The sequence below is a fragment of the Notolabrus celidotus genome, chromosome 23 (genome assembly GCF_009762535.1).
Source record: "Notolabrus celidotus isolate fNotCel1 chromosome 23, fNotCel1.pri, whole genome shotgun sequence".
Classification (NCBI taxonomy): Eukaryota; Metazoa; Chordata; class Actinopteri; order Labriformes; family Labridae; genus Notolabrus; species Notolabrus celidotus.
The window spans coordinates 8132354-8143526 of NC_048294.1; the positions used below are offsets into that span (position 1 = coordinate 8132354).

The following is an 11173-nucleotide window of genomic DNA, read 5'->3' on the forward strand; positions in this document are numbered from 1 at the left end:
CACCTAAAGGATAGACATTGACATATATTTATGCATTTAAAAATATTAATAGCTTGATAAAATGACTTAAGTTGAAGTATCTGTAAACATATGTTAAAGTTAAGGCTAGTTATACGTTACGTTGAGCTTACGCCTCCCTACCAGTTACAATAGCAACACCCGTTAACTCTGCCACGGGACGTTTTGTGAATGGCCGATCAAAAAATATCCCAGAGACTGCTAAATAGCTATTTTTCTTATCTTTTAAAGTATAATTAACATTTGAATACCACAAAAGCATTTAATAGAAGGTATGCTTACAGAGAATGTGGAGCACTTGGGGTTTTAAGCAATACTTTAGGAGTTTAATTTCCCATGGTTAGTTATTGGCCGAGCAGCACCGGAAAAAGAAAATCCACGAATAGATTTTCTTGTTTACTGTAGCTGGGATGCTAGCTAGCCAGAAGAACAATGCGCAGTTCGTCTAAAAAGACACTAAATGTTTTCATTAAATCATAAAAGGTGTAAAGTAAGCTGTATCTGGAGATAAGACAGCGTACTTGTCTTGCAGCAGTACCGTTTGGGGCCAAGGTATGTGTTTAAATACCCTTAAAACAACAACCATTGGCTAACAGGACTAAAAAAAAGTCCACTCCTGTGTTTAACAGTCTGACTAAACTTCATGTTTATGGTTTTGGAGGATGTGCTCAGTGTTTGGTTATACAGTAGATGCTGTCAGGTGTGAAGCTAAGTAGTTTTGTTGGTGTGTAACGTTACAGATGATCGAGGTGGTGGCCTCCATGGCCCGAGGCCCCGTGTTCCTCGCCGGGGAGCTGATGGAGTGTCTCATCACATTCACTAACCCGATGTCTCACCTGTCCACCTCGGCCAGCAGGTGTGAGGCTTTTTACCTTTTCTTCGCCGGACATAGACATGAAGATGCTCTCTTGTGTCAAAATGTACTTCACCATAAACTGCCAACAAAGTTCTGACAGATCTTTTAAAGAAACTTTCAAATTCAATTAAATTCAAAATACTTTATTTATCCCCGGGGCAATTAAAAGACCAGAGAGCAGTGGTATGAAACAAAGTCAGGTCAATAACTTATATAGCTAATCCATCCACCAATTTGTAAGTGATCTTGATTAACATATATGTTTTATCATTGATAAAACAGAGGTCCTTCTCATTGGCACTAAATCCACCCTCTCAAAAACAAACAACCTCTCCATCCTCATTGACAGCTCCTCCATCTCCCCCTCCCCCCATGTTAAGAGACTGGGTGTCATCCTCGACAGTACACTGTCATTCCAGTCCCACATCAATAATGTCACCCAGTCATAATACTTCCATCGCCGTAAAAACCTCTCGCCTGCGTCCGTCTCTTTCCCCCAACAGTACATCCATTCTGGTTCACACCCTGGTCACCTCCCGCCTAGATTACTGCAACTCCCTTATTTTTGGTTTACCTGACAAATCCATCCATAAACTTTAACTGGTTCAAAACTCAGCTGCCCGCATCCTCACCAGAACCCCCTCCACCAGCCACATCACATCTGTCCTGCAGCAACTCCACTGGCTTCCCATTAAATACCACATCATTTTTAAGATTCTGTTCCTCACTTTCAAGGCCATCAACAACTTAACTCCTCAGTACCTCATTGACCTCCTCCAAACAAAAAAACTCACCCGTAGTCTCAGGTCCTCCTCTTCCATCCAACTCACCCTCCCACCTGCTCGCTTGACCACCATTGGGTCGAGAGCCTTCAGCCACTTTGACCCCCGCCTCTGGAACTCTCCCCCAGGACGCACAAAATTCCACCTCTCCCACCACCTTCAAATCCCGCCTAAAAACTCACCTTTTCCACCAAGCATACTCACACTAGTATTGTATTGTTATTCTGCTGTATTATGTATTTATTTACTGTTGAGTGTTGCTTTTATTATTGCTATGTTGTAAGGTGACCATGAGTGTCCAGAAAGGCGCCTATAATTAACATGAATTATGGGACCTGGAAGTGTTTTCAACTAAGATTTGTGGATGATTGTTTTTAAAAAATGTTGTTAAGACATGTTTGGTCATGTCTTGTAATGCAGGACCAGTCACTCTGTGAATATCTTTGTGTAACTCTTGTTTTCTTGACTCTGTCTCAGTGAAATGCTCGCGTGGGCCAGTGCTCAAATCCACTGTCAGTTTCATGCCAGTGAGAGCAGAGTGGCTCTGCCGGCTCAGGGCAACAAACAGGACGTCCAGGCTGAGAGCGACACTGTGCTGATTCCCAGCAGAGGTTAGTGTGAGTTACATTATCAGGAAGTGTCTCTCATAATTTATGGACGGTAAAATGGGTTTGCTTTGACGAAAAGGATTTAAGGTGTGACAGATATTATTAGCCTGATTACTTCTTTGAAATGTGCCTCAACTTGATTCAACACTCATGTCTTCCTTCTGCAGGAGAGCGAGGGCAGTGTGTGCTGGACACACCACCGAAGATACTGTTCTGTGATCTGCGCCTGGACCCCGGAGAGAGCAAAACCTGTATGTGTGTTTAAATATGTAAAAAAGAAAAGTTGTGATCCTTAAAAACTTGAGGGGAAAACAATGAATTTGATGCAGCAGCTGTAATAACAAGAATGATTCGTAGAAAGTATTTATTTGTTCACAAAAAGACAAAAAATATTGATTTATTAACATCTTTTTTTCCTGTTTGTGATTCAAACACTGTGATGTGCATTCTCTGTATTTTAAGATTCCTACAGTGAGATGGTTCCTGTAGACGGTCCTCCCAGTTTCCGTGGTCAGGCGGTGAAATACGTCTACAAACTGACCATCGGCTGCCAGCGAGTCAACTCTCCTATCAAACTGCTCAGAGTCCCCTTCAGAGTGCTGGTTCTGCAAGGTGAGAGGAACCAGTCAAACACGGATCCATAAAGTTGAAGAGTCGTGTCATGGTGCGTACTGATAAACTTGTGTGTAATCTGCAGGCATGCCGGAGCCTCCGTTTCCTCAGGACGAGGAAGTGTCCCCCTCCAACCCGTTCCTGGAGGAAGAGGAAGCGAGCCGCAGAGACGCTCGGCCTTTAGAGAGAGCTCTGGACATGCTGATGGTCAGCACTTCGAGGCGCTGCCCACGTGAGTCACACTCTCTATCTCTGTGGTGTTTTGCTGTAGTTTGAGTGAGGGATCATGTGTAAGCAGATAGGAAGAAGCAGGGTTACATTTATCAGTGTATTTTGCTGTTTTCTGTATCTTTAAGTCCAAATCTGATCTGTGTTCTTTGTTTTGTCCAGACATGTTCAACATAACCAACATGCGAGGGAAGGTAGCAAAGTTCTGCATCTTCAAAACAGTTTACAGACTCGGGGAGGACATCATCGGCACCTTCAACTTCTCAGAGGGAGACATTCCGTGCCTGCAGGTGTGTTTGCAGTCATTGTTTTGTATTCTGCAGCACTTCCAGTTTTTGTACAACTCAAAAAGGACTTACATTTCTGCGTCCCTGTCTTTGTTTTGTTTAGTATTCAGTGAGTCTTCAGAACGAGGAGGAGATCCAGCAGCAGTACCAGCGGCGGCCAGGACAGGCAGTCAGTGTGACCGGACACGGGCGACACATGGAGTCCTGCCTCCACACGGCCTCCAGCCACTTCTCTCTGCCCGTCCCTCTGAATGTGACGCCAGGGTTCAGCACAGAGACAGGTCGGTCAACATCTATCAATCAATCAATCTTTATTAATATAGCACCAAATCACAAAAAAGTTATCTGAAGACTCTTTCCAAACAGAGCAGGTCTAGACCGTCTGTTATATAATGAGCAAAGACCCAACATCAAGACAGGATAAGATCCAGTCCCATCTTAAAGACAGGACTCAGTCTGATCTCATCTTAATCCACCATGAGCAGAGCACTTTGCAGCATTTAGCAAGTTACAGTGGCAAGGACAAACTTCCTTTAACAGGCAGAAACCTCCAGCAGGACCAGACTCATGTTAGACACACATCTGCCTCGATTGAGTTGGGGTTGGGAAGAGGGATAGAAGAGAAGGAGAGAGAGATGATAGTGGTGAGATAGATAGTAGTAGTTGTAGTAGTCTGGAACTACCACAAATATGATCACAGGGAGGTTAGTTAGGACACTTCAAAGGGCCCTTGACTGAGGTCCTGAAAAGTATTTGAACAGTTGCAGTAATAAAGGGGTAGAACCATATCTTATATTTTTTTCCTGGGAGTGTTGCTGTTACTCTTTACTACCTAGGAATGTTATTTACAACATGTTGAATGTGCTGTTACCAGAATTAATTTTAAAAGGGTTCATTTACTCATCAAGCTTTACAGACTTCAAGTGTTTTCATTGGATTCAGACTTGAATAAAACATCATTTGGAGATCTTGATTGTTAAAACACCTGAAACCAATTTTTGGCCATAAATACATGACACATATATCTAGATTTAGTGTGATTTAAACGTGTAAATGTAAACATTTCCTCTGAAGCTGGTGGAATTTAAAGGGCTGATTCGTCTGCTCAGATGACAGGAAAACGTCTTATAATAAAGACTGCGCCTCAGAATGATCATGTTTTTAAGTTTTCTTTAAGAGAGAACTAATTCAGTAGTAGTTGTGTGTACATATATGGCAACTGAATTAATTCACATCCCCCTTCTCTCTGCAAAAATGTTAAAAAATGTGCAATGAAGGGATTATCGAGCCCCCTATTAATGAATCACTCTGTCTCCCACATTTCACGTGTGTTCCTCCGCTCGTTCAGTCATCCTGAGGTGGCGTCTTCACTTCGAGTTCGTCACGGCTCGGGAGCCCATGGAGCCGCCCACGGTGCTGCAGAACCAATCAGAGGTCACAGTGTGGACGGGGGCGGAGCATGTCGAAGTGGATACCTTCAGCTGGGACCTGCCGATCAAAATCCTGCCCACCAACCCGGCCCTGGCTTCCTACATGTCCCACTTCAGCGGGTCCAACAGCATCAATATCTGACTGTTCTGCGTGTGTGTGTGTGTGTGTGTGTGTGTGTGTGTGTGTGTGTGTGTGTGTGTGTGTGTGTATATATTCATGTATTTCTGAGGATCATGAGGGATGTGTGTGTTTGTGTGTGTGTGTACGTGAGAGACTTTTTTGTCTTTCTGGATGAGAAATTGGAGTACAGGGCTGCACATTTCAGGAACAAAGGACCTTTTTTTGTTGTTTCTATTTTATTTTGACATCCACTGACAGGTCCTTTCTTTCTTTCTAAGCCTGCAGCCCACTCTTTGTTTTGCCTGTCTTGTATGAATTCATGCAGTTCATCTAAACCTTAAATGTGTCTTAATTTTTGAAACATTCATCAGCAATGTGGAGTGCAACTATCAGATTTTTTGCATTTCTGTATTTATTTTATTTTCGTCTCCTCTCTGACCTTTTTATCAACTTTTTAAAATGTTTTTCTTTCGGCTGAACAAATACTGTACTGAGATGTAAATACCTCGAGAGAGAAAACTATTAAAAATGTCATTTAAATTTGAAAAAAGTGTGACAACGTTTTTCATTACCTCAAATAAATGAACATTACTGATCGTGAAAAAGTTTTTATTGATAGCGTAAATGAGATACAGCAGAGTACAAGTCGGAATCAATCTTAACATTTGCATATATTAATGTACGTATATATTTTTTTATATTTACAATAAGTGATTAAAGGGTTAACTAAAGGGATTTATATAATAACCTTTATTACAATAAGAAATGCAATGAAATAAAGTGAAGCATATTTTGACGATATTTCACTCACATTTCGTTAAAACAATCAAAAAATGTTAAATGTGTTTAAAGTCTCATATAAGGAGTATGTATGTTTATAAAAGTGGTTACTGATGTTTAACTGTTCTGAGTTTTGGTCTTACAGGTGATGAAATAAAACTGAAAGTTGCCGTCGTCTGTTTCCTAACCCTCCAGATTTTGCTGCAGATGCAGAGACCCATGGCTCGGGTCCAGCATGTCCACACCGGGAGTGCAGGGCAGGCGGGGGTCTGCGGTCTGGACCAGGGTCACTTTGCAGGTCACAGGCTCCACCCGCACCTGACACCACGCAGGGAAATCTACCGGCCGATGCAGCCTGGAGCATGAGGTAGAAGAGGAGACACTTCAGGCTTACTGCAGTACTTTAAAAATATTCTGTTTGTCACAATGCAGAGCGTTGACTCCTAAAACTGTCAATGTAAATGTGTATTCATGTTTGCAAACCAAAGACAAATATCTGCATTTACAAACAAAATGTAGACTATTAAGTAATTTCCCAAATTTAGAGACGTATTTGAAAATGTCCAAGTGCAATTGGTACAGCCGTGAATTAAAGCTCCTGTTAGGAACTTTCAGTTTCAGACAAAGCAGTACCTTTTATTTCTAATCTGATTTAGTCCTGTACGTAAATAAGTTGCATCTTTTCAATAAAATCTCATCCTGCATTATTCGAACACTCAAATGTGTGGCTCATCAAATAGAAAAAATCCATAGAAAATGTAAACAAAAGCCATTTCAGCAGCTTGCTTGACACCTACCCCCTACAGTCATTTCAGGCATTAAACATAACCAAACGGAAACAGTCAATCTTTATGAGGATGGTCTGGTTTGCTTTTGCAGCTGATAAAGAAACATCAGTTTTCATTTCAGTCTGTTTCTTAACCAACTAAAAACTCCTCACAGGAGCTTTAAGCAGAGTTCTTAGTTACTTGAGCCTCGCTGAATGAGTTCCTAATACTGCCATAGTCTTATTTGACAAGACAAGTTTATTTTAAAGCCCTATTTATACATGAAGCAATTCAGAACTGTCAAAAGCAGGAGATTAAAAACATTAAGAGTAATAAAGTAAATATGACACTGAGCAAAAACAACAAAGTAAATACTGTTTACTATTACTATTCAGAAATTAGATTAAAAAACACAGGAAAATATATGGCATTAAAGCCCCTGTAGGGAGTTTTTATCTGGTTATGAAACTGACTGAAATTCATACTAATGCATCTGAATGGGCTACAAAAACAGACATGACCATCACCAACAAGACTGAACAAAGCTACACTTTAATTTTCTATGCCTGTAACTGTTTAGAGGGGGTAGGTGTCAGACCCTGTGATAGACAGCACCCTGAAGAAACACCATTTTAACTCTTTTCATCACAAACAGCATTTGCGATTGAAATTTTTAACTGTTCAGATTTTTTTTTGTCTGAAAACAAAACGAGCATATGTAAAGGAAAAAATCAGCAAAGAGATGAGAGGTATCAGTTTATCCACAGCCAAAATCAACACAAACAGAAAGTCCAAAACAGGATCTTTGAGCTAAGATAAGACATTCACATACAAAACATACAAAAGTACAACATCAATAATCAATCAAATAAATAAGTGGTGATTAAATTGAAAGTTTAAGTAGATAAAAAAGCGATTGAACTAAAGGGAAAGCAGCAATAAATAAAAATGTTTATATATAATTATTCTGCCACATTTTGGAGAAATCACAATTTAACTTCCTCACATTCATTTGACATCTGCAATAACTTGTAACACTGCAAATTATTACTTTGTATATGCCAATTTTCAACTTATAAATTTATGAATTTGTTTATAATTTCTATGATCTTAATGTAGCGCAGGATTCTGTTTACATCAGTGGTGATAATAACCAGAAACACACTTCAAAGAGATAATGAAATATGTCAACATTTAAAAAGCTCAGTAATGTCAACTTTTTTAACACTTTTAAATTTTACTTTGAGTATCTTTGTGCTGTTTTGAATTCAAGGCATTTAAAAATTATGTTAATGATGCATTATTGTGACTTTAATCTGAGTAAAGAATCTGAATACTTTTTCAAAGACGAACAGCTTCAGATGTACAAGTTGGAGGTAACTTTCAGTCACAGTGCTCATCTGGACACCAAACCTCAGTGTGTTTGCGTACTCACGTCTCACAGCAACCCACTCCAACAGGGTGCAGACAGGTGCACTGCATACATGCATTGTCCATCCAGGATTCCCCAAGAGCGTACTGCCTCCCCTCGAACTCACACTGAGCTGCAAACACACGAAAGCAAAGATAAATAAAAAAGTTAGAGGTACTCGACTTATTTAGTTTTGAAAACATCCAATGACAGTTTTCAGTCTCACCTTTGGAGTTGAAGTGGCACTCCATGGGAGCTGCAAACCCCACACTGCTCCACAGAAGAAACCCTGCAGCTGCAAGCACCCAGTTCACCCTGAAGAGCTCCATCTTCATCTTCATCTTCATTCTGGTTTGGTCAGCCTCTGCTTCCTCTTCTTTCTTTTGCTCCTTTATTTATACATCCTGAGGTTTTACGGCCGCGGCGTGGAGGTGGGGTTAAAGCGGCGTCATGTGGCCGAAGAAGGTGCCATCCACTGGGGAACGAGGAGGTGGTGGTTTCTGTGTAGGGGGGGGTATCAAAAGAAGGGGGTCTTGGCAGAGTTTTGGCACTCTGGAGATCACCTCGCTGCGCTTCAGTGGGCATGAGCCTCTGAACAGATAGAAACAATGACACATCCATGTGGTGACTAATAGAGGTGAGATGGAGGGCAGAGAAAGTGGGATGGGATGGAATTATCAAACATGATTCATCACCGTTCAACCTCTCATTTGGTTTTTTGGTCCTGGCCGTGGTCCAGAAGCTGCAGATTTTAATAAAACACATGTAAACCATACGCCAGATCACTGATCTGTGACAGGATGAGTCATTATATACATTAAATACAACAGTGGAGAAACATAAGATTTAGTATGAATGTTTTCATACAAAGTAAAAGGAGTTCAAGAATGGTTTGATGATACAACAGAAGAACAACACCTCCTGAATCTTCATACATGGTAGTCTGTATTCAATACATGTATATGTAATAGTGCTGCTGGGGCCTGCTGTGACCTCTGACCCCATCAACCTCAGCTGTATTAGCTCATATCAATGCATCATTATCTCCAGGCTGTGACCTCATCTGAGTTCTATTAGACATGTAGGACGAAGAACCATTCAAGGATGTAAAAATATTTGTGAAGTTTAATATTTAATTTGTCTTTTTATGCAGAGTTCAGATGATGGTGGGTACATCAGTTTGACTTTTAAAGTTCAAACATGTTGGTCAATTTTTTGGCACCCAGCAGAAATGTAGTGCCCTGGCCAAGCAGCAACCTCAAAGAACCCATTAACACACATGTAACGATATGCAGCCAAACAGCAGAATTAAACATGTTTACATTCTGGTATAAGCTTTCCAGTTATTGCGCTAAACTGAATCAAGCTAGACTAGGCTAACCAGCTTCTGACTTAAAGCTAGGGTTGGTAGTCATGGAAAACTAGCATGAATTTGAATGTAGCATTTCCTCAGGACTCCGTCTAACCCCTACCCCCTTCCCCAAAACGACGCCCCCGCTCACATGTACGAGCGCCGCTGATTCGCGACCATATGATCGTGACTGATTCAAAACCGGTCCTCAGCACATCGCTTGTGTTTTGCTCTACGTCAACTCATGTCTCACTCAGCGGTAAGAACATTCAAACATTCTCTTAGTTAAAGTTAAAAACACAAACAAACATGAAATGTACACTTTGCAGGAGGCGGGCAGAACGGCCGGACGGGATTTGATTGGTTTCATAATTTGGCTTCTGATGGTAGGGATTGGTTGGTGTTTTCCCAGGTTTACTCCGGCTGTAGATAGCGGCTTATTTCCGCTCTTTTTTTAAGAACACATTATGTATTGATTGCCATCGGGACATAAAGATCATTTTAACCAGTAAAACAAAAAGTGTATCTAAATCTGACTACCAACCCCAGCTTTAAGCAAATAATAGATCTTCTTAACTAAAAGGAGTCATATTTCTGCGGCACATAAAGCTTTTTCTTTAAAGATATGTTCTAAAGCAACTGTACTGTGATTTATACCTGATTTTTTAAAAATAAAAACTATAAAAAAGAAGGATATATTCAAACAAACATATTATCTTAAAGACCCCTGTAAACTACTTCCAAGCACAGATTTAAGGGTCATTTTTCTACACTTTGATACCTAAATCAATCACAGAAGTATATGAATTATACATTTTCTGTAGGATATACATTTTTATTTATTTGCATTAATTGTATTATTCTACATATTCTGTATTTTGCATTGTACTCTACTCTTTTTTACTATTCTAGGTTAATTTATGTGAATATGTTTGTTTCTTGGCTGTTCAGGCATCCAAGTGTTTCGCTCTGCTTCATATGATATATATCAGCATATGTGACCAATACAATTTGAATTTATAATTTGAATTTAAAGAGAACATTTCATCTATCCATCCCAAAAGTCCATTATCCATCAGACTCTATTTTACTGTGGGTGGAGTTCATCTCTGTTGAATCTTTGTGTTTTTCCTCATAAGGTCATCCCAACCCCTCTAAAAGAAAAGTATCAGAAATATAAAATGTGAGCTGACAGTGCAGCGCAGCATCACCGGGCCAACAAAACATTAGCTCATGTTCTTCCGTTAGTTTTGTTATCTGCAGTTTGAGGTATCAGATCATAGGAAAAACCCTCTCAGCCCATCAGAGGAGACCTCTGAGTGTCATAATGTGGCGCTTTACGTGCATTTCCTCTGATACCTACCGCAGCAGTCGGAGCATTAGTAGGTTCTGCTCATCGGTCAGAGGTGCTGCTTTATTCATTTGTATGACTCACTGCTGCCACTTCAAACTGAACAGTGTTTCTATGAAGACTGGGGATCAAACACAGTTAGCATTAATACTATAAATGTACAGGTGATGATGGATATGACACACCTGATGGGTCTCAGGCTCCACTTCCCTCCTTATTGACTGATGATGTTTTCTTAGAGGATGTTCTAATAGGAGATGATCTTCTTCTTTGAGTTCAGCTCAGGTTCTGCTCTCCCCTTAAGTGTCTGTGTGTTGACGTGACTTCACACCATGATTTGACAGCCGGTTGTCGTCATTGCTGATGAACAGGGTGGGCCTCATCAAAACAAAAGATGAGGATTTTCCTGTCACACGCCTGCTGCCCTTCACGGATGTGCAGTTAATTGGTGACAAGTGCGTTTTAATTTGAGAGAACGTTCTGTTCAGATGTTCTCGGGCCTGTCATCATGTTTTAGAGCTTTAAAGAGAGGGTTGTTTTTGTTGGGATTCACATGGTACCAGTGGTGCTA

General features: G+C 40.5%; 2 protein-coding genes across 2 annotated transcripts; one reads left to right on the plus strand and one right to left on the minus strand.

The window, feature by feature from the left end:
- Nucleotides 1–190: 190 nt before the first annotated feature.
- rgp1 (GP1 homolog, RAB6A GEF complex partner 1) lies at nucleotides 191–5492 on the plus strand. Its single transcript, XM_034677129.1, has 9 exons — nucleotides 191–570; nucleotides 759–874; nucleotides 2134–2267; nucleotides 2432–2515; nucleotides 2727–2876; nucleotides 2962–3108; nucleotides 3267–3394; nucleotides 3495–3672; nucleotides 4740–5492. Exons 2-9 carry the CDS (start codon nucleotides 759–761, stop codon nucleotides 4961–4963), a joined length of 1161 nt encoding a protein of 386 aa, XP_034533020.1. The 5' UTR covers nucleotides 191–570; the 3' UTR covers nucleotides 4964–5492.
- Nucleotides 5493–5799: 307 nt separating this feature from the next.
- On the minus strand, nucleotides 5800–8608 carry msmp (microseminoprotein, prostate associated). The gene is made up of 3 exons (XM_034676995.1): nucleotides 8127–8608; nucleotides 7925–8033; nucleotides 5800–6077 (listed from the first exon to the last, which is right to left on the minus strand). Exons 1-3 carry the CDS (start codon nucleotides 8245–8247, stop codon nucleotides 5906–5908), a joined length of 402 nt encoding a protein of 133 aa, XP_034532886.1. The 5' UTR covers nucleotides 8248–8608; the 3' UTR covers nucleotides 5800–5905.
- Between the last annotated feature and the right edge of the window lie 2565 nt (nucleotides 8609–11173).

What these genes read in the sequence shown, in the direction of transcription:
- rgp1 (XM_034677129.1), top strand. Translation starts at nt 759, where the DNA reads ATGATCGAGGTGGTGGCCTCCATGGCCCGAGGCCCCGTGTTCCTCGCC. An exon ending in CAGAGTGCTGGTTCTGCAAG is followed by an intron (nt 2,877 to 2,961) that starts GTGAGAGGAACC and finishes TGTAATCTGCAG; the next exon opens with GCATGCCGGAGCCTCCGTTT. An exon ending in AGGGTTCAGCACAGAGACAG is followed by an intron (nt 3,673 to 4,739) that starts GTCGGTCAACAT and finishes CCGCTCGTTCAG; the next exon opens with TCATCCTGAGGTGGCGTCTT.
- msmp (XM_034676995.1), bottom strand. Translation starts at nt 8,247, where the DNA reads ATGAAGATGAAGATGAAGATGGAGCTCTTCAGGGTGAACTGGGTGCTT. An exon ending in GTGCCACTTCAACTCCAAAG is followed by an intron (nt 8,034 to 8,126) that starts GTGAGACTGAAA and finishes GTGTGTTTGCAG; the next exon opens with CTCAGTGTGAGTTCGAGGGG. An exon ending in GGAGTGGGTTGCTGTGAGAC is followed by an intron (nt 6,078 to 7,924) that starts GTGAGTACGCAA and finishes CTCATGCTCCAG; the next exon opens with GCTGCATCGGCCGGTAGATT.